The 24957-nt window shown below is 32.1% G+C and overlaps 1 protein-coding gene across 1 annotated transcript in view; it reads left to right on the forward strand.

The window, feature by feature from the left end:
- The first annotated feature begins 17770 nt into the window (after positions 1-17770).
- The window catches only part of LOC107859007 (subtilisin-like protease SBT2.3), a 19897-nt gene continuing 12710 nt past the window's right edge, over positions 17771-24957 (forward strand). The window contains exon 1 of the mRNA XM_047407774.1: positions 17771-17835. Within this exon, the coding sequence (XP_047263730.1) occupies positions 17771-17835 (65 nt within the window). The remainder of the gene's footprint in view (positions 17836-24957) is intronic.

Raw genomic sequence — 24957 nt, forward strand, 5'->3', positions numbered from 1 at the left:
TGAAAAATGTTCATAGGAATCACTTAGAACAAATTTGAGCTAAGAGCCTTTGATTCGTCCAAAGTTTGGTATTTGATTCTACAAGGGTCCTCTTTGAACGTGCATAACTTTTGATATAAGTAGAATTTTGCAGCTTAAAACCCACCAAATTCTATATAATTGAGTCAGCTTTCCAACGATACCAATTTCGCCTTAATCCGATATCCGAGCGAAAAGTTATAGCCATTTTTGTGAGAGGCATTGAGGGCGCGCGATAAGCCCGTGCCACGGGTTTACGCCGCCGGACTGGAGTGTGCTTCGCGGGGGATAATCCCCCAAGCTAAGGGGCGCGATGCAGGATTTATTCCCACGTAGGATCAAGGGGCACTTTGGTCCTTTCCCCTCAACTCCAAACGTCCAAGGCAGGAATTATAACACCCAAAAGGGCATTATTTGCCCATCTTCCTCAAAATTTCTCACGTAAAAATCTTTCCCTTTCCCCATGAACAAAGTTTCAGTTTTTCCTCTCAAGAACACAAGGATCCAAGCTTCAATTTCAAGATTTCTTCAAGAATCCATCTAATTAAGGTATGTGGGAGTTCATCCATGGGTCCCTTTTCACCCATGGAATCCAAGAACCCCTTTTGATTTTAAATTATGAGTTTTACATGTTTAAGTTGAACTATCTTCATGAATCTCTTGTTAATTCAATTTCAAGTTTTGATTATAAGTGCTTTCAAGTGGAATGAGTCACATCATATATCGAATGTTGTAATTCTCATATCATGTTCAGTTGATTCAGGATAAATCCCCAAGTTATGATTCTTTCCATGAAATCCTATTTCTTCCTTTATGTTTAAGATATTCTTATGTATAAGTTTATGATTTTTACATGTTTGATGAAATGCCCATGTTTAGGCTTTTGAAACATAATTACTTAATACAGTATTTCAAGTTTGATATCGTATTTTATACTCATTCGGTGCGGGTGGGTTATGAGCACCCGATACCTATGTGATTTACCTAAATTTAGCTTTTTAAGTATTCAGACAGTTAATCCATAAATTTTATCAGTATACTCAGATATTCATATTCATGTTGAGCATTATCAGTTTATATGTTTATAATTACCTCAAAATCCTTATGCAATGTTATTTTTAGAATACCATGATCTGAGCTTATCAGTTATCAGATATCAGTGCATACACCAGTTACCTTTTCAGTACCTTTCAGTTGAGAGTGGGATTTAGCACCGAGAGAGCCTAGAGCTGGGGGCTCACCCAACAATTAGGACTGGGTTCTTAGCAGCAGACCCTAAGTTCCATAACTACGTAGCCAGCCTAGGATTATGAGATGTCACCAGCTAGTTTATGATTGACACTATCTTAGGGGTTATTCACCAGTTTAGGACTAACTCCCTAGTCCTTTGAGATATCAGTTTAGTGATCACTACAGTTCAGGTTCTATTCCGATGACAAGGATAAAGCAACCCTCCTCAACATGGGTCAAACATTGGATGTTTATGTCAGGTACATGATAGCTCCCACAGTTTCAGTCAGTATTCAGTGTATCTTCAGTTTAAGTTTGCTTGACTAAGTGTACAGACTTTCAGATATTTAGTTATACAGATTTCAGTTTTTTAGAATTACAAATTGTCTCAGTGACATAACAGATATACACTTAGCCTTTCATTCTCAGATATTACAATTTTCATGCATTCATGCTTAGTTATCTCATGTTGTTCAGTTTGTCCTTAACTCATATGCATAGTACCCCACAGCTCCAGTTCAGTTATTCAGACTAAGTGCAGTTCAGTTTTACATGACCAGTATTCAGTTATCAGTTAATCAGTATACAGATACCAGTTAATCAGTATCTAGATACCAGTTATTCAGTATTCAGACGTCAGTTCTTCAGTATTCAGCTATCAGTCATTCAGTTAATCAGATCAGCTTAGTATATGTTATGTTTGGTTATGTATGTTTATGCATCTGTGCTCAGTATATTTGTATATTCAGATCCTCAAGTTATGTCAGTTTTCATCACGCAATTTCAGACCCAGTATTCATACAGTAGTCATGTTTTACTATTTTCAGCTTCAGTTCTACTTATATTACAAAAGTATGGTTTTTAAGAAACTCGATGTAGTGATTCACCAGCTTATCAGACTTTGTTTGTTAATCATGTTTTAAGATATATCAGTTTTCAGCTTATTTCAGTCTCTTAGTGAGTCTACTTACATGTTTTAAGATTACATATTAACTCAATTTTACTTATTGCATTCACCCCCACATACTCAGTACATTCCAGAAGTATTGATCCCTATATACGTTTGTGTGGCTACATTGATTCATAATGTAGGTACCAGTGTAGCACATACATCATGATTAGATGGTTGCAGTTTTCAGCCAGCAGATGATGAGTTCTTCTATCTCGGGGACTCCAGTCAGATGTTAATCATGTACTTTATTTTTAATATTATTCATATGTATTGATTAGTGGTAGCTGGAAGCATGCCCCAGCTATCTATAGTCAGTATATTAGAGGCTTCATAAAAGTCAGTCAGAGTCAGTTATGTAAATTTCAGTTTCTATCTTCAATTTATCATATTGTAAACTTTATCAGTTACATACTTATTCAGATTTCATTATGCTTATGCTTTCGCACAGCTTAACTAGCTATTTAATACATATTAAATCAGTTACTCAAGTTTCATTTCAATTGATGGGTTAGCTTGAAATCACTTGTGGTTCCAAGCACCGTGTTACGAGTGGGATAGTCTCGAATCGTAAAAATTATACATATCACTAAAAATATGCATTTATCTTTAAGCCGTGTCTAGTAAAGTCATGCGGAATGGTACAGTGACGTCCGTACTTTTCTTCGAGAGGCTACAGGGCATTTAAGAAGAGTTTTCTTTTTTCATACTCTAGATAGTGCTGTAAAGTTGTTCTTTTAGAAACTTTTGTATATTCATGTGTTACTCCATAGTTCTCCATCTATGACTTATTCTTGAGATAACACGATTAGTAAGTTTCAATTCCTCCCAAGATGATGCTCTCAGATTTACTATCAGTAATTTCAGAAGTCACATAAGGGGCTTGTGAGGAGCTCACTAGTGTGTTATAAGTTCCTCAAGTCGAAAGTTATGTCCTTATCCATATGAGTTGTTCAGTTAAGACAGAATAAGATATATATTTAGATTTCTTGTTAACCCTTTAATACAGATAGCGCTCATGAAAGGAGATAGTATAAACCTAGATTATTAAATAAAGTTTATATTCAAGGGATTTGCAACCTAAAGTGTTATAACTTATAACTAGTAGAACTTTCTTATAGTTGGAAGTATGAATTTAGAAGTATAGTAACTAGAAAAGTTGGGGTTAGCATTTGATTGAGGATAGAAATTGATAGATCTATGTCTTATATAAGTAGGATGGGGATGATTTGTCCTTGTGTGATAACTAAAGAGTAGTGAATATGGTGTAGGTTTCATAGTGGAAGGTGGAGAAGGAGTTATTAGTTAAGGTTAATTATGGTATGCTTAAAGTAGGAAAGGAGTTTTTGATGATATTTTATTGTGTTAGAAAAGTATAGGTTATTAACAAAAGTATTATGTTGATAAGAATTGTTAATGTGGGTTCTCCTTATGATTGTGAAAAGGGAATTGGTTGATGTTTGTAGAGCTAGGGGAATAATTTAGATACATGGATGGATAAGTACTTGAGATGTGTGGAAGAGGGATGCACTTATGGACTGTAATTAGACAGACTGTAAAATTATAATCAAATATTAGTATTTTAAGATTCTATTGGTCTAAAGTTTTCTAATATTTTGACAGTAAGAATGGCGTGTGAAGTTGTGGTTAATCATGACTAGTACTAGAATCTAAGCTTGAATAGTGAATGATCATAAAGGTTGAAAAAGTAATTACTTGGGATAGTGTGGCCAATTGTATGGGAGGTGAATTAGTAGGCTTGAGATAATGTATGCAAGAGTTTAAGTTTATTTGTTCTCAATTAAGTATGATGTCGTAGGAATGATGTAGAGGTATACCCAAGGTAATATGGGGATTGAATTATTTTCTAAGATTATTAAGTGTCATGTATGCTTAGATAGTGCCCGTGAGTTTCTGAGTGTGAATAAGGCTAGTCATATAGTATATGGTATTCTTGATGGCTATGTTAAAGAGTTATTGATAGATGATGCTGAGCCTTTTTGGTATAATTTGAGTTAGTGAAGCGGATTATTGTGTTTAATGAGGCAGGTGTGTTTGTCGAGTTAATAGAGTGTGAGTCTATGATGATGATTATTGAAGCTAAAGGAAGTGAAGAGTGGTATGTACTAAGAGAGTGTCCAAGAATGAAGTTAGTGTTGTCTAGATATAGTTTATTCAGGTAAGTGAGCATTCATGCATAGACCGTTAGAGCAAAGAAATTATGGCTCAGTTTCGAGGGTATGGAGTAGACCCATAAGCTCAGAATGTCAGCTTTGATCTAAGGGGGAGATGGTAGAGTAAAGAACCAAATCAAGTTTTGAGAATTAGATTATGATGCATTTCAATAAGAGTTGTGATGAGATAGTGATCCCTTTTTACTCTAGAGTATTCCTTGGATTTCAGTCATTATCACACCATATTCATGTATTGCATGATAGATCCATGCCAAAGGCCAATTCTTATACACTTCATGCGTATTCAAGTTCATTCTCAGCTTCTAGTAAGTAAGCAACAGCTTCACTCTGTGATTTGAGTCATCCCTCATAAATCTATGAACTCCAGTCATATGTTAAATAGTTTATGATAAATATGAACTCATGTTTCAAAGTATGATTGGTTCTCAGAACACCTGATACTAGTGAAATTCGCATTATATCATATATGTCCTCAGTTTAGATCTTTTTAATGAATTCATGCCTTTGACACTCTATCCCTCAAGACTCAATTAAGTGTCAAAGTTATGTACAGTATTCTTTCGTGATTCAGGTCATTATGCGTTAACCCTTTAGTGACCTTTTATTATGTTAAGATAGTGGTGATGATAATGGATAAGCAATGGTTTAGATTAGAGAGAGTTAATGACCCTCATTAAGAAATATTATTTATGTTTTTTCTATCTAAGGCTAAAGGATGAAGGAATATTGAGGTAAGATCTTTGGTATATGTCATAGTTAGTTGAGAATTCTGGGTATGTCTTCTTAAAAATAGTGCAAGAAAGTTGTCATTGATAGAGGGTTAGAGACTATGAAAAGTATGCCTTATGGGGTTTTGCCTGAAAGTTCATATGTGATTATAATGATAGGCTTGAATGTCATGTTGGGATGTAAGTGAATGAATGCAATATGCGCTAGTGAATCCATAGTAAGAGTTCAGATTTAGTCATTGAAGTAGTAAGGCATGCTATGCTTAGGGTGTGATCTCCAAAAGAGACATAGAAGATCGAATTATTTGGTTTAGACTAGTATTATGGTGTGGCGTGTTGTACCTTGTGATTTCGAATTAGGCTTGATCATGGTAAAAGAATTTAGTTCAATTTAGACTTTAGTAGATGGATTCATCAATTCTCATGTGAGAATTATTAGTTGAATCAAATGAGTATAGTATTTAAGGGGAATAGTATAGTTGAGAAAGTATTTGAGAAGTGTTGCTAAACTTGAAAGTAAGAAGTTGCATTGACTACGATCTAGTAATTCTATCCTAGCTTATGATTTATATGTCAATGTTCCATGCTATAGAGTCATATCAACGTTGTGATTCCTTAGTGAGATGTCTTGTTCAGATCATGCTCAAAATTCATTGCTCCCTAATATTGTTAGAATTTCTTAGAAGAGTGTTGAAGAAAGACTCTTTTTGCGTACGAGCAGTCAATATAGTCCAGTCCATATAGCCTGCGATCCAGTTTAGCAATCAATCAAATAAGCTCCTATAGATTTTCAACTTTCCATTTAGTATTACTACATAAATTTTCATGAGTAAGGCCATTCCATGAGGTAAAATGTTTGCATTCATGCAAATTACGAATTCAGGAAAGTTCATGCATTATGCATCAGTTTCAAATTCAGATATTAAGTCACGATTCAGCTCATAAGTATTCCATACCACATCTCAACCTTTTCATAGTATTTCAGCCAAGTCAGTATTGTTCAGGGACGAATGATTCTAAGGGAGAGATAATGTAACACCCCGTATTTTTGCGCTAGAATTTGAACTGTTTTTCCTAAATCTATAAACTATAATCCCATGAATTACATTTGAATACATGTTTCATGATTATTATCCTAGTGAGAATAGTGCTTACGAGGTGAAAATGTTCATAGAAAGCACTTAGAGCAAAGTCGAGTTGAGAATACTTTTATCGATTGAGTTTTTGTATTTAATCCTACAAGGACCAACTTTAAATGATTGTATCTCCCAAAATATATCGATTCATGTGTCATAATATATATCAAATGAAAGGTCTTTGAGTTTTCTTTCCAATACACTTGGTTTCACCTTAATTCGATATTGGAGTAAAAAGTTATGATCATTTTTCCTCAGCATGTTCATCTGTAAACAAGGTGACGAATTGAGGTGATAAACCGTTAACTATGTGATGACCTATCAACCAAGTCATCAACCTTAACCAGAATATGATCAGCTCCAGCTACAAAGTAACTACTTGAGATGATAAGTCTTCAACTAAGAGACAACCTATCAACTAAGTCGTCACCCTTAAACAATACAGGTCCCAAGTCCATCTATAGGTTGACAACTTAGTTGATAAGCCATCAACTAGTTGATAAGATCTCAACTAAGTCATCAACTGAAAATTTTTGCAATTTTGATTCAGTTTTGTAGGGGTATTTTGATCTTTTTCTCACCTCAAATCTTACCCCTCCCACGACTTAAAGCATTATTATGCGTTATTAGCCATCACTTATCAATTTTAGATGCCATTAATCCTCTCCACTCTCAAGAACAATAAGATTAGGGTTTCTTCCCAAGAACAAGCAATTCAAGTCTTCTCTTCAAGAAAAACCACGAATCTAAGTTCCCTAATTCAAGAATTTCAAGAAAAGCTTTCAAGATGATCTCCAAGGCTTTCAAAGTCAAGATTTATCCACCAAGTCAAGTCTATTAAGGTATGCGGGGTTACGAACAAGGGTATTCTTTCACCCTTGTGCCCAAAAGTGCATAATTTTAAGGTTTTATTTACTTGTTTTGAAGTAGGGTTCATACCCAAGTTTCTATATTCTTGAAGGATGTAATTATCATGAAATTTAAACTTTTTAGTATATCAAGAAGTGCTTATGTTTATGTTGTTGTTTTTATTTAGAAGATTTATATTATGAATGAGATGACACTATCTTGATTTGTTATTGTTGAAGTATTTTAAGATTGTTATTAAGCATGAAGTTTTGGTATGAATTATCATGAATTTAAAGCATAAATTTTAAGTCTTTAAGTGTAAGTGTTTAGATTTTAAGAAGATTATATTCTTAAGTTTCTTTTGATAAGTTATATCAAGATTTAAAGCAAGAATTGATCTTTTGATCCTTAGCTATGAGATGGAATCCACATTTATTAATCTTGATTATAGTGTAAAGCAAAGAAAAGCATAAAGGGTTTTCATTATAAACCCTTAGGCTATTTTAAGGTGGATTTCCTAAAGTTTGAGCATACAAGTACGGGAGTAGTATTTAGCACCCAGTTAGGTATGATTTCAAGGTCTCATGCTACAGAACTACGAGCCACCGTATGTCACGCCCCAAAATCCCATCAGGCCGGACTGGCACCCGAAGCCGAGAAGGCCCGGGAGAACCCGTTCAAATGCCTGTACTTTCACTTACATGTCACCAAAAATTTGGACAGCACTTCGTTGCATATAGAAGGGTCTAACTACCTGTATCAGCACAACACGCACAAATATATATATATATATATATATATATATAATACTTGGCCGTTGGGGCCACCACATATACAAATATAACATCACTATATAAACTTCCATGACTTTATCCTTCCTTATGTCTACAAAGCCTCTAGGATATACATGACATAACTAGGGTCGGGACAAACCCCCGCCCACACATGACTCCTGTACAATAACAAAACATAAGGGACCGACTCGGAAAACTCCGAAGCAAACTGGAGCTCACCAACAATAGTTGTATGACCTAGCTCCTATCTATGCTGTGAATGAGCTGAAGCACCTGTGCCTGCAGCATAAAATGCAGGTCCCCCGTGAGGGACGTCAGTACGAAATATGTACTGAGTATGTAAAGCTGTAAATAATCATATGTGGTATGGGGGATCAAGAAAATCAGACGCAAGTGAATAAATCATAATAGAAGTGAACCACACTTCATAAACACTTTTAGGATTATGTACATTAGCTTATCATTAATCTGAATTGGGTTCTTGAATTCAAACACATTTGTGGAACGGTATACATTCGTTCATTTCATTCTTTACAATTATCATTCACCATTACCTCCTCCTCCCGAACCTCCAACCACCTAACAATAATCAATACTATACCGTACTGTGACCATTAGGCTGCCCCCAGTACATATCAACTGTAATCATATCAAATATCGGGATCGGCCCATGCTAGGCTTAAGCCCCTGAGCTACCACCTACACGTATATCAAGTAACACACATAAGACATCTTTCCAATAACTTAGTTCAAAAAGCTTTTGAAATGACTACATTAGTGTTCATGCCAATATAGTACCTTTGGAACAATGATACATCAATAGGAACCAAGTAATAGACTTTCTATACAATAACGATGTAATAAAGACTCATTGGTAAATCAACAATGTGTTTCGGAATCATCAATATCACAACAATGAAATAGGAGCCTTTCGGTATATCAATGAAATATTTTGACACTTTATAGAATGGAAACAACTTCGTTGGTAATGTAGAACAATACATGTTTTTGGACAACCTCGGAATCTTACTTGATGGAACATTGGTGTTTTCATGTCAAAGAACATCGTTAGAGTATGCTTTACATACCTCGTTGTAGATTCGGATACCAATTCAACACAACTTCCCGCCTTTACAAATCACTTATCTACAATGAAATGTTTGGCATCTAGTATTAGCAACCCAACACTACAATTCTCTTCCATAATTCCATACAACCAATATTTGCAAAGCATTCCAAAAACCAACTTGAACAATCGGTTTATGTGTATATATATATATAATCATCATTTCAATACCACATCATCACACCAAATTCCTTCACAATTCAACATAATCCAACTATGCACAAGAATAATCCAACATCATTTCCAATCATCTTTCAACAACAATCAAATAACATACTTCTTATGCTCACATGCATATATATATACATATCCATATAAATAACACCAACATAATTTACATCCTTACCATAAAATGGCCCTTTTGATTTCGAAGTCCCGTTGGCACAAATAAGGGGTGCTTCTCGAAGCCCTCGAGACGGTGAACACAACTACGGAATCAATTTGGATTTTCTACGGTTGATCACAAGATAATTGGAGTTGAACTTAGGCTAGGGTTTCTTATTCTTCAATAATTTGGATGATAAATGATGGATATGAGGCTAAGTATATGTATATAATGACCAATTTTCGTCCATGAGGTGATGGAAAATGACCATATTGCCCTTAAAATTTAAATAAATCTGAATCTGTCCATGGTGGACTGTTTTGATAGGCTAAAGTAAATCGACCATAACTCTTTGCTCCGATATCGGATTTGGGTGAAATTGGTATCGTTGGATAGATAATTCAAAGGGATTTCATTTAATATAAAGTAGGCCACCCAGTTCGTCCTGTACAAGGAGTTATGATCGTTTGAAGTTGACCCTAAAAATCTGTTTTGAGAGGCTGAAGTAAAACAAGTATAACTCATTACTCAGATGTTGGATTTGGATAAAACCAATTGCATTAGAAAGAAGACTCTCAGGGATTCTCATCGATATATAGAAGCTCACACAGTTCATTTTTTACAAGGAGTTATGATCGTTTAAAGTCGACATAAAAATCTGTTTGGCTGCAGTACTTTTGTGTGCAGAAAATTTCTGCACATTTACTGTTCATTGCGTCCACCGTTTTCAAGTTTCGAACATGCTCGCTTATATCCGATACTCATATGTTTTCAGAAATCTTTATATCGTTGGAAAGCTAACTCGATAAACTTCACATAGGAACTTTGACGAGCAAATTCCGGTATAAATAAAGTCGATTCTTATACACATATAATCAAACTATACACTTGAAACCATCTCAAAATAATCAATACTCATACTTAAACTCATATATACCTAACTTATGATCAATACATATACTCCAACACATATAACCATGGCTAATGCACGTAATTAAGTACGGGGTGTTACACCGTAGGTCTATAGTCCCTATATGGGTTAAGTATAGTGATCGCTTAAGGCAAGGGTAAGGCAGCTTTCCCCAACTGGAGCTCTCCCATTCGTGGGTAAGTCGCTGGACTCCATGATAGCTCACGTAGTGTATGTCGGTTGGAAGAACCTCCCAAAATAAAGAGTAACAGTATAGCTTTTAGAACTAAGTGTTTTATGGCTCACAAAGTTTATACAGTATGTTTTATTATTCATGATTTATGATTTTCAGCTCTCAATTATTCAAGCTCAAGGTGAGTCATTTACACTTAGCATGCATTATTTGAAAGTTTATATGAACATTGAGTTATTGGTTTACTTATGCATTTACCCTCATATACTCAGTACATTCTAAAAGTACTGATCCACATATATGTATATGTGCTACATTGTCTTATAATGTAGGTACCAATTGTAGCCCACACACCATAATCAAACAGTGTGCAGCTTCCAGTCAGTAGGTGATGAGCCCTTTTGATTCGAGGGCTCGATTCAAGCATTGTTTGAGTAGCATCTTGTTTTATTGATTTTGTCGTATTGATTCGGGATAGCTAGGGATCATGTCCCGGCTACCTATAATCAATATTAGTAGAGGCTTCATAGACAGTCAGTAAAGTTGATGTATTGGATTTCAGTCTTGTATTGTATAACCAGAGTTGTAATCATTTTAATAGTTTTGTTTTGAAGATGTTCAACTAAATACATTTCTTCCGCTTATTACTTCAAGTTTTATGTATTTAAATCAGTTGCTCACTAGTTATGCTAGTATAAGAGTTAACTTGGGATCACTTATGGTCCTAAGCACCGTGTGATGTCCAGGATAGTCTCGGAGCGTTACAAGAGTACTACTCAGGTACTCCATAGCAATAACAAAGGGGATGAGGATATTGGATCCCTCTATGTAAGACCCTTGGCTGCTGGAAATGACTCAGTAGTTTCCCCATTCACATTGATAGAATAACTAACTGTTTTCACATAAGTCATGATCCATGTAGTAAACCGATAAGGAAATCCCAACTCTGTCAAGACTTGCTTCAGATGTACCCATTCAACAGAGTTGTAAGCCTTCTGGAGATCAATCTTTATCATGCATCTTGCGAAGACATTTTTCCTACTGTAAGCTTTAACTAGCTCATGAGCAAGGATTATATTATCTGAGATCTTCCTCTCAGGAATAAAGCCAGCTTGTGCTTCACATATAATAGAACTTATAACATCATGATGTCTACTTGCTGAGATTTTAGAAATAATCTTATATACACTGAACAACAAGCAATGGATCGAAAATCTTTCACCGTTGCAGGGCAGGAAGTCTTAGGTACCAAGGAGACAGTAGTACAGTTAGCAGGCTTATATAGGTAGCTAGTAGAAAAAAAAATCTTTTACATCAGCTATAACATCTTCTTTAATGATTATCCATTCTTTTTTTTTGTAGAAAACAACATTGTACCCGTCAATACCTGGTGCCTTGTCATCGTTGATCATATTATTCATGTATAAAATTAATACAGTATTTTTATTTGCAATTTAGAACACAAATAGCTAATATATGTATAAGTTATGAGGAATCTATGCATATTATGTTGTACAAGATAAAATGTGAAATAAAGAATACATGTATATATAATTAATATAGGAATAACTAATTCATGGATAACTAATATATACATAAATAATACACTAATTCTCTCAGAATTAATTCTTACATTGCTATTACTTATACAACTCTAAAGTCTAACTAGCTACCAAACGACCCTTTAATGATTTCACCATTCCCATTAATTATGATTGTATTAGAGATAAAAGCTATAAATTTTCTATAAATAAAAAGTGATAAAATTTCAAAGAATGACATAAAAAGTTTATAATATGAGTTGAGACTTGAGAAATAACCATCATTTTGAAAATGAGAAAATAATAGAGCGCCATGAGCATCTTAATCTAAAATAATTACAAATTTGTATCCTTTTTAGAGCACAAGATTAATTTGAGAATTATTGAAAAATAATAGACAAAGATTCATAAATGCCAATTTCATGTCAATAGGCCTTTATTATGCAATCACGTGATACCAACAAACTATGATCTGAAGTTTTAGATTGTGTATGCTAAAAGAGGGAATTCTTGTAATTGATGCAATGAATTATTGGGTTAAGATTATGATGGAGTGAAACATAATTGATAAAGATGGGAAATCTTTAACAGTCCCTCTCTCATAGATAAATTGTTTGAGCTGTCCAATTGTGATGGAGAAGTTTTAATCTTACTCAATTACCATGCTGTGGACTTGTCCTTAGCTGACATATTTGTATTTCTTGCATTAACAGACTAGTGGGTTTGCTTATCGTCTGTCTTCTTATTTTATATTTCTGTGAAAGGGAGAAGCCTTTACCATTTTCTATCATATCATTGATCAGCTTTATTTGGATCAGCCATATTTCACGCAAACATGCCCACAATGTTTCCTCCATATCAAGGATGCATGATTCTTTGTTGAGGAAGGTATTGAGAGGAGAAAATTATTTGAAACTTTACAGCTACCACTACTTGATCAATGGTTTTGCTGTGCTTGTTACTCCCCATGGGTCCTACTTCGGAGCTGCAAGCTCGATGTGTGTATACAGAAAGTCATGCGATGGTTTTCACCATTCATCCCATCCGCATTGCATTACATTGCATATATTTCTCTTGTTTATAATTTTTTCCCTTTCTGAACGCAGTGAACGATCTATATACAATTGGAATACAACTAACTGAAGCAAAATAGAATTCTTATGTTTAAGGGACTATAACCAAGAAGCATGTGTGTGATCAACACTAGGACATTCACGGAATTGGGCAATTGAACTTACGTGGGAATGCCAGTGACATCTTTTTACAGAACCAGCTCGGAGTTGCTGACCTAGATAGTGTATAGCCAAGATAGTAGTATCAGCACACATGTTATAACACAAGTTTCCTGAGGACTTTAACACCCAAACAGAAACCAAAAGCTCCAAAATTGTGATCTTCTTACTGCGTGTTTGGCGGCTAGGAAGAGAGCAGCAGACTGCAGAGGAATCTGAGAGAGTAGAACGAATGACAAAGCGATGGAGGGACTTTCTTGATGAGGTGAAATAAGCTTGTTTTTGAGTAGTAGAAGAAGAAGAAAAGAAAGAAATGAGGATGCTGAAGAAGGCAATGCCAAAGCCATAGAGCCATGTTACTACTCACTTCTGTATCACCATCATTAGCTACTAGCAGTTATTATTTGTTTTGAATTGAAAGAGATAAGAGGGAGCCACTGAAGTGTTAGTAACACTGAAATGATAGACGTGCACAAAGTTATAAACTTAGAACATAACTTAAACAATGAAATCAAAATTGCGTATGTGTGCGCACTTTCCCTAGTTAATTTGAGTTCAGACCCCAAAGTTAAATTTTCTCAAAGTGATGACCCATTTCTTTTGGGCCAAAATAAAAGCCCAAATTGATTTGCACATTTCATATTTGAAACCATTTGGGTTCTCAAATTATAAAATTCTTAAAAACTCTGCAATAATGATGAATATCTACTTTGTAAAAGTATTGATAATTCAAGACCAGACAGGAAAGAGATATTGCAATAATGATGGAACCAGGTTTCCCTTTCTTTGCCTTTTAACTCTTGCCCACATAGTAAACAATTTCGGTGTTGATTAGTGGAGAATTGTAAAGGAAATAATGTTACATGGTCCACCACTTTGAATGTATAAGCATTAAAGCCAAAACATCACTTTTCCAACACAAAATTTTACTATATGAACCAACGGCCTTAAAAATATAGGCCAAAAATCAGAATCCAATGTCTTGTTCTACAGTTACAACTAATTAAGAATCAAAAAAAGGAAAAAATTAAGCCCTTTACAAACGGCTAGCTCATGATATATATGCATGCAAATTGTTAGGGTGTTTATATGGTAAAACTTTAATTTGATGGTTAAGTACAACATATTATTTATTTCTATTAATATTGTGATTACTTATTATGTTAATACATTATTCTCATGTTCAATTCTTTAATTTTTTTCAATAAATGTGCCGATTAGGACTCTTGTTATACTTATCTCATGGGATAATAAATATTTATCTGATGGGGTGTTTATATGGTAAAGCTTTAATTTGATGGATAAGTTCAATGTATTATTTATTTCGATTAATATTGTGATTACCCATTATGTTCATACATTGTCCTCTGTTTAATTCTTTGACCTTTTCCACTTGATAAGTCTGTTAGGACTCTTGTTATTCTTATCTCATGGATAACAAATACTTATCTGTTAGGGTGTTTATAGGGTAAAGTTTTAATTTGACGGCTAAGTTCAGCATATTATTTAATCCTATTAATATTATGATTACCTATTATGTCCATACATTATCCTCATGTTCAATTCTTCTACTTTTTCCACTTCATGTGTCTATTATGACTCTTATTATACTTATCTTATGGATAACAAATACTTATCTGATAGGATGTTTATATGGAAAAACTTTAATTTGATGGCTAAGTTCAATGTATTATTTATTCATAATAATATTTTGATTACCTATTATGTTCTTACATTATTCTCATGTTCAATACTTCGACTTTTATACTCTTGTTATACTTATCTCATGGATAACAAATACTTATCCGTTAGGAGATATAACTATCCATACATTATATTTCTCATTATAAATAAAGATTATTCTGCCTGTCAATTCATCGAACCATTCACCAAACATTCTCATGGTATCAGATTTGCCAGAAAATCCTTTTACCACTTCACTACACCCATCTTCCTTCAACTTTCTTGAATTATAATATTCTGGTTACCACTACTATAACATGAATTCGTTTTCTTACGTTGACTTGATCACTCATATTTCTTTTCTACTAGGATATGATAGTTTACCGCATAAGACTCTATATTCTTGAAACCTTTACTATCCAATCTCTCTATTTTCTTTTTTTTTTTATCTCCTGCCAATCTTCATCAATGTTTTGTTTTATGTTTTTAGAAAAATAATGGCTTCTCAATCCTTGCCCACATTTGGTACCACCGCCTTTGCATCCTTTATTGTTGTACCATTTATTTTTACCTGTTCAATGACTTCTCTATCTCTTTCAGCATCTTTAACTACAGATTGCATCTAATCTAATCTTTCATAAAAAGGCAGTTCCCCATCCAAAACAGAGTAGGCCACTATGACTGCCAGGAGCCTTGAGTTCGATGCAGAGGATTCTCTGCATGCACCCCTAACACCAAGCAGATTGAGGCATGCTGATTGAGAAGCAAGTTGAGTCCCACCACCAATAATATCAACCTCAATGCATGACATAGTGACGGATACATGAAGATCTTTCCCATCATTGATGGTCTCCATCATGGTAATATAATGATAACCCTCTATATTTTGTACCCATATTTCTATTGTTGTGAATTGGATTCAAAGGCGTGGAAAGTCTGTTATATTTGAAGCAGTGATTACTGGTGAAATAGTGGAGAGTATATTAAAAACTTTTGTATTTGGCCTTGTAGAGTTAAACACGATCAAGAATCTTACCGACTCTTTTATTGTTGGATCTCTTGGTGGGTTTAATACCCACGTTGTCAATAGCGTCTCTACTACTTTCTTGTATAATTTTGTGTTGGGTCCTGCCCAGTGATTAAAAAAATGACAGAGACTATATTGGCAGCATGGGCATTAAACCCACAAAGAGGTAGTAGAGTCAGTAAGATTCTTGATGGTGTTCAGCTCTACAAGGTCAGATATAGAAGTTTTCAATACTTTTTTCACTACTTCACCTGTAATCGTTTCTTCGCATACAACTGACTTTTCACGCCCTTGAATCCAGTTTAGAGAAACAGAGATATGATCATAAAATATAGAGAGAGATCATTGTATTACCATGATGGAGGCCATCAATGATGGGAAAAATCTTCATGCATGTCCGTCACTATGCCATGCATTGAGGTTGGTTCTATTGGTGGTGGAACTCAACTGGTTCCACAAACTGCTCAATGTTAAGGGTGTATGCAGAGAATCCCCTGCATTGAACTCAAGGATCCAGGCAGTCATAGTGGCCGATTCTGTTTTGGTTGGGGAGTTGTCTTTTCGTAAAAGATTGGATTAGATGCAATATGTATTCCAGCCTTACTGCCACTCATAATCTTCATTAGTTGTTTCACCTTGACTCTTATTTCTTGAAACAAACTTAGCAATACGTAACCCAATGTTCCATATCGCTCAAAGCACATTAATGTTGATTTTCACTATGTACGTGACAAAGTTGCTCAAGGTGACCTTGTTGTTCAATATGTGCCCACTCGCTCACAACTTGTTGATTTTTTTTATGAAAGGATTACCTTCATCTGGGTTTTGTCTTCTGCGTGACAATCTGAATGTCATCTCTACTAGTCCAGATTGAGAGGATGTGTTAGGACTCTTGTTATACTTATCTTATGGATAACAAATATTTATCTGTAAGTTAGGGAATTCAATTAACTATACATGTATATTTTCATTATAAATAGAAATTATTCTAGCTCTCAATTCATCGAGTCATTCACCAAAACATTCTCAGTGTCAACTATATTTAACCTGATTTTAAAAATAATTTATAAAATGAACACGACTTTTCAAATAAAAAATATATTATGATATTATTTGCTTCTTATTAATGTTAAGAATTTTCAACAAGATTAATTTCTGTCTCAGATTAAGATATGCTCTATTAATTTATCTAGAGCTAGTTTTTATTTATTCTGTCTATACACACACTAAATATAGCAATCTAAGTCCTTTTATTGTTCTCCTTTCACAAAATAATAAATAATTAAGCATAGGCTACTCCAATTATATATATTACTAGCAGTTATTAATTTAGGTCATTTCTTTTCAAATTTCTATTTCAATCCATAAAGAAAACAAACCTAACTATCCACTGCTTCCTAACTTTTTTGTTTGTTGAATGACAAAATGGGTACACACTAATATAAGGTGCCCTTCACATGTACAATGCACCACCGCCCCAGAATACCTTCTAATTGATCTCCCTCCTCCCTCAGCCCCACACCTCCCATAGTGACAAAATAGTTTTATTAAAAATATTTAAAATTTAATATATTTATAAAAAAAATAACTTTTAACATATAATATATATCATATTATACACATAACATGATTTTTTTGAATGGTAAATATCTAATTGAAAACCCTTCAATTTAGACATAACCACGCCACTGTGTGCAAACACAGTTGCACACCTTAAAATTTTACAAAATAATAATAATAATAATAATAATAATAATAATAATAATAATAATAATAATCTTGTAATTGGGGTTGGCTCATCTTTTCCTACATTAATAAAGCAGAATAGACCAACATGGATTGTGGTGCAATAGATGGGGCTGCTCCACTCATCACCAGAGGTCAAGAGTTTGACCCTGGGTATGGAGAAAACTCTATAGGGAGTGTTGTCACCTTAATGGGCCCTGCAACGCGCGATCTGGATTAATCGGGGCTCCAATGCGGACACCTAACACCGAATGAAAAAACCAAAAAAAATAAAAATAAAGCCTAATAGAGATTAGCAAGTGGCTAATTTGTATTTTATTTTTGTTTACTTTGCCTTTTTTGTGTTTCAGTGTACGGTGACGGTGCCATTAATTCTACAATTAAATTAAATACTTATAAAATAAATTCATATCTTTTCAAATGCTAAATTGATAATTTACGATCTTGATATATTTATGCATGAGCACACGTACTTCTAGAAGTATTGAACGAAATCTGACCATCGAACTTACGTATATACAATATATGTTGTACATACACAAGTGCACAATAACTATTCACAACAAACAATGTACCATCTCAATTTATCATTACAAAACGGATTTGAGAATAATATATATTTGACAACAAATTCAATGCGATATTCCAAACTCATAAAGGCTAGTACTTTCTCTCATCCTACATAAGTTCTCACATCTCACATATTGAGAGCTAAATTATATAAAGTTTGATTAATATTTTAAAATATATTTTAAAAATCAAAATGACATGATTGAAATGTGATTCTTATGAAACGGAATTACGTAATGCAACTTAGATTAATTGAATCATATATGGATCATTATGATACTAGATCAATATGATCAAATAAATCTATAGAGATAGAAATAAAGATTGAAACAAATAAAAATATTAATTACATAAAATATATCATATTTTTAATAATACACATTAACTTCAATTAAAATAGAGACATGACGTTTTATAACTAATTGAGGTTAATGCCTAGTAGTTTAAGAACATGACATATTTTAAGTAATTAACTTATCTACATAATAAGAACTCTAGAATTGGCACAAAAGTTTTTCTTAAGTTTGAATTAAAATTGTCTAATGAAAATATTTTATCATGTGTTTAGATAGTCAATTCAAACAATCCATAGTCCAAATATGTAAATTAAAGTGCAAACAACGTAAATCCTAACAGTTTGGAGTTTAATTACAAAAAAATTTGACATTTTGCATAATTATTGAAATCTCAATTTTTTATTTGTCGAAATACATAATTAGCTCTCGATACATCCAACGAAGATAAAGATATATAATTAACTTTCGATACATTTTTTTCAATTTGAGTCTGTCGAGATACATAATTAGCTCCCGATACATCCAATGAAGATACATAATTAGTTGAATTTTTTGTAATTACTTTATAAGAATGAAAATTTATATAAATATGATAAATTAAAATGTATGTTTTATGTTTTTTTTTTTTCATAAAATTGACCGATAAATATAAAAGATTGTCGATGTATTAAGCCCATTCTAACACATCACTATCACATTTTTCTTTTATGGATGAATGTCATCATTGATACTAGTGACTGTGTTAGTAAAATGAACACGAACTAAAATAAGATTAATCTTTTACTCATAAACTATCACTTTTTGAAGAAACAAAAAAAAAAAAAATTTAACGTTCTAACCTCATCTTCTAATTTTGGCCCACTGCACCATGTTTGATAAACTTTGTCCCTTCAATGATGATTTATAGTCTATAATTATGACAACTTTTTTTTAGTACTATATAGTTATTTTTTTCTACTTTAATCATTGTGAAGTTTAGGGGGTGTACAGATTAAATCGTCAAGTTAAATCGAACCGATGAACCAAATCAAACTGAGAAAAAAAATTGACTTATGATTTGATTTGATTGGTTTGGCATTAGAAAAAAAAAACGATCATTCTTGGTTTGGTTTGGTGTTAACAAAAAAAAAATCAAACCGAATCTGAATCAAACCGACATAAGTGTGAAACCCCTAAAAAAAGTGATTTAAACTTTTTGTCCTTTATTAAAATATTCCTTAATAGACAAAATCATCTTTTCACTATTTTTTAAAAATAATTATTATTAAATTATCATTCAAATATTTAGTATATAAAAGAAAAAAGAAACAAGGAAGAATCTCATACCAAAAAGGAATTAAAAGCAATGTTAAAATTTTTCCTTAGCAACATTTTAGGGAAAACCCTATTTCTGGAAAGGAAAAAAAGTTAAGAACCAAAATTTATATATATAAGAAAATGTATGACATGTTTTTAAGAAAAAATCTATTTATGGAAAGGAAAAAAGTTAAGAACCAAAATTTATATATATATAAAAACGTATGGCATGTTTTTAAGGAAAAACATGTTCTTTGTTTTATTGCTTTTTAGGAGCTATACTACATGTTAGATTTTGATTTTGATTTTATTTTTTTGAAGTCATCCTATAATGTGCTATGTGTAACTTTGTTTCGTCGTTTTGAGAATTTTATTTTATGTATTTCACTATTTATCTTTTGTTTTTGTGATAGATTTTGTGAAAAAATTATGATGTTGTTAGCTCTTGATAGATGACTTGCAATTGCCTTTCATCACAATTTTCAAGTTGTCATCTTCTATCTTAACATAATCTTTTTTGTTATTGTTAATTTGTTAAAAGTAGTTGTAAACTAAAAACACTTGCTTTATATTTAAAAAAAAAAAAAAGAGTTAATCAAGGACTTCTTTCAACTCATTATCAGGCAAATTAGGTTCAAGCAGAAAATAAATTCGTAGAATATTTTGCTTATTTATAGAACTCAATGACTATATATGTTTTGTAAGTGCACAATAAGTTTTTTTTTCATGATTTGTACTATTTACAATAAGTTTTGTGCTTCTCTTTTTTCTCTTTGTTTTTTGGTCAACTTATTTCTCATGTGGGGTTGCTTTGTTACAAGTTCAACTTTTTGTCGACTTCAAGTTGCGTAAATCACCACGTTAAGATATTATTTTAATTTTGAAGGAATTCTTATAACATCAAAAAGGATCAAATTATTTATGCAATGGAATAATTTGTACAAACTCTTAGAACTTAACCTCAATCGCTTCACCTGAGGTTGGATTTTTGAAGTTAAAGACATATTTTTGTGCTAAAAGAGCAAAGATAATCCAGAACTTATTAATAGAGGAGTCCCGTTACTATCTGTTGTCTTTGTTATTATCTGCTATTTCTTGTACTTCTGTTACTTTATTTTTTGGACTGCTTTGGACCACTCTTTCTTTGAGTTCGAGGATCTGTTGAAAACGTCCTCTCTACTTGAAGTAGAAGTAAGATCGGGGTATACTCTATCCTCTTTTGAACCACTTTATAAATGTGATGTTATTGTAATCTTTATTACAAAGTATGCACCAGTAACATTATCTATATGAACTTTACGCAAATATAGTTCAGCATTATCTAAGAGAATGAGTTATAGTGAAGGCATGAGGAAGAAGCTTCCATATATGAAAAATGTGCCATTATGGATCGAAGCATTTTCAGTAAAAAAGGTTGATTTATTAACATAAAATTTCTTGGTTCATAGATGTTATTTGAGGTATAGACAACCTTTGAAGTTCAAAACCTTTCCCTTTACAAATATAATGAAAATAAAAGTGAATGCAAAGGGTTACATGTAAGGTTACTCCAGTGTTATGAGCCACTTCTAACCAAAAGGGTGAAAGTTCGAGTCACTAAGGAAACAAAGTGAAATGGGCCACTGTTGACTCTCGAGGATAGGGAGTTTCGAATGAATTTATCGTACCAGAGAAGAAAAAAGAAAATTAATCTTCAGCTTAGGAATTCTGTAGTGGGGTTTATCACATTACAGAAGAAAATAGAGAATGCAAAGGTTCTTTTTAAGCATGACTTTAAGATTAGGAATAAAGAATAATAATAGGCTAGATCAATGATGCATGCATTGTCACAAAAAAAAAAAAAAAAATGATGCACGAGCTGTATTCTATATCAAGTAGAGGTTTCACCTAAAAAAACAAGTATTCTTAGAATGATAATGAGGCACCAAGAGAATTGAAATTCAAAAAGTAAAATATTACGAAGATAAAAATTAGGAATTGAGGACCCAAGTCCCTAACCCTCTATAATTGTAATTGTTGCAATATTTTTTTTTATTAAAATTGAAATAGTCAAAATTTAACTGTATATCTATTTTGACGTAATGTTTGAATTACAAAAAGCAATCAAAGCATATAAAAGGAATTTACTAAATTATTTAAAGCTAAGCATATTGTGAATTTGGTTGGATTTGAGATATACTATTTTTCATTATCTTATATGATATACCATTTAAATAGATTTAATACTTATTTTAACATCAATACTATTTCTAAATATTCTTATTCGTTTTTGGTATAATTTTATTGGTTGATGTGACATACACGTGCAACGCATGTATTCTAAACTAGTATATATATATATATATATAATATTCAAACTTTTTTATACATAAAATATTAATTATAATCTACTTTTTAAATATTTTTTCAACTAGTTTTAGTTATTTTCAATAATTTAAAAGTAGATGTAGATATATATTTAGATTTGGGTCTTTTAAGTTGTAATACTTGTCCATTAATTGCTAATTAAATTATCGAAAACCCAATATAAACTTAAAACCTAAATTTTTTCACTCTTTATCTCACTTTTTAGTTTCAAGAGAGTTTTTCGCTCCTCATTTTTTCATAATTATGATTTTTCATTAACACATGAGTGAAAATATATTTGTACTAATCTTCGATCATAATATAATTGTAAAAAGTAAAGATTATAAAAAAAAAAAACCCGAAAAAAAATGAAAAAAACCCGAAAAAAACGACTAAAACCTAAACCGAAAAAATCAATTTTATGTTGATTTGATTTGATTTATAATTTTAATAAACCGACATGATTAATTTGATTTTTTTAATAAAAATCAAATCAACCCGACCTATATACAACCCTAGGGAAATTCTTATATTGCATAAATCCTCTGTTCAGCACTTTAAAAGAAGTACTTAGACATTTTTAACATCTTTATTACAAAATTAAATGCTGGATAAAATAAATAGGAAAGGCAAAGAAAAACATTAGCTAAGGGGCCAATATGGTCATAAAATGTTTACTAAGCATGTGACTTGCTGTAAATCAATATTGACTTTACTCCCATGACTGATGACTTGCTTTTATCTTCACTCCATTTAGATTTTAATTGAACATTAAAGTACATAAAAGGTGGTAATAAAAAGTTTTTTAATTTGATAATAATCTTTGTTCTAAAGATAAGAAGATATAGATGTTTTGAATTTACTTTCTCTATTCACTTTTACTTGTTATTATTTCTCCTTTTCAGATTAATCTGCATGAATTTTGATCAACATTTTAAAATATATAATTTAATATTTAAAATTTAAAATTTAGATGATCGAAAATTATATGAAAAATACTTAATTGCAATCGTTCTTTATATTAATAAAATAAAAAAATATATCTTAAAATATTAATTAAAATTTTTGCAAGTTGACCTGAAAAAATAAAATAGCGATAAATAAAAAAAATAAAGAGTAATTTGTAAATAGGAAGTAAAATAGTTAATGCCGCCTCTTTTAAAGAAAAATATCACTATTTAAGATTGATTGACACGTAATTGACACGTAATGATCTTACTCATTAAACAAACTCTTACATTTTATTTCTGTTTAAGTCAAACAATATAAAATGCAATCTTATATAACTAAGGTAAATCATATTATTCATGTATATCTAATACATGTATTTTGATTTGCAATTTAGAAACATGTAGTGATAATGCAATGTATAAGTTAGGAAAAAGCTATTGTTTTCACCTCAAACTATATACGAAAAGTCACTTACACATTTAAACTAATCAAACGATTTGTGTGTAACTATATACGAAAAGTCACTTACACATTTAAACTAATCAGACGATTTGTTACACACTTATTCTTATTTTTAGTGGAACTAACTCCCTCTCCTCTTTCTCTACGTAGCATGTGCGTGCAATCCAAATATTTTAAGCGCATGGATTGGTACAATGTAGAAAAAATATAATTAAAAATGTTTAAAATAAATTTAATTATACACATGTCAATTTTTTAGCGGTTGTTATGAAGTTAATTATCATTAACTTCTTTTTGGGCCTCTTTTCTTTTAACTTTTTCACCATCTTCTTCTTCTTCTTTTCTTTAAAAAATGTTAAATTTAAGTTTTTGTCCTCTTCTTATTTCATCATTTTCACCGTAATTGATCTCATTAATGACCATCAAAATGTCCACCACGACCAACCCCCAAAACATTCATCAAATCAGCTTCCTCTTTTTCTTACAGAATTCAATTAATTTACTTAAAATGGAAAGTCAATCAATAGCAAAGATTAGAAAATATGAATCCTAGAAATCATCGAAAAAAAGTGAAAAGTTCATTGGAGTTTTGCCGGAAAATTCTATTAGAAAGTTTACGGTACTAACGAAATTTTTTCGACCTTCAAAGCGCATAGAAAAACACCTTACTCAAATCTTTCTCCTTGTAATTTCATCCCAAGATCTAAAAGTTGAAAAGTTTTCATTTTCATCGAAAAATAAAATTCCAGCGATTTTCACTTTTATTTTTGTCGCTATCTATCTTTCAACCCATTCTTGTTGAGAACTCTTTGAATCTTAATTTGTTTGCTGCTCTATTAATGTATTTGTTTGTTGGTAAAGTTTTCTTTTGGAGAGGTAACAGGAGATATGAAGGGGATAAGGAAGATGGACTTGAAAATGTTTGTTAAAAATAATGTTTAAAATTATTTTTGACCTGAAAAGTGACGTGGAGAGAGTGTATTGCATTGCTCAATTTTATGATTGATTTTGAAGCCAATAAGGAGGTGTTAGTTTCACTAAAAATAAGAATAAGGGTGTAATGAGTCGCTTGATTAGTTTAAGTGTGTAAGTCACTTTTCGTGTATAGTTTGAGGTGAAAATAATAATTTTTTCCGTATAAGTTATAATGAAATCTATGTATATTCTCTTATGCAGGGTAAAAAAGGGAATAAGTATGTAATACATGAATAACTTATGAGAAAATATATCAAATCCTCCCTCAACTTGTTAGCAAAACTTACTTTAGACTCTAAACTAATCGGGTAATTATAATTATATTATCTCCTTAATAACTTTTAAATGAATTAAATACAACCGAAAAATCACAATCCCA

This window comes from Capsicum annuum, chromosome 2, assembly GCF_002878395.1.
Source record: "Capsicum annuum cultivar UCD-10X-F1 chromosome 2, UCD10Xv1.1, whole genome shotgun sequence".
Classification (NCBI taxonomy): domain Eukaryota; kingdom Viridiplantae; phylum Streptophyta; class Magnoliopsida; order Solanales; family Solanaceae; genus Capsicum; species Capsicum annuum.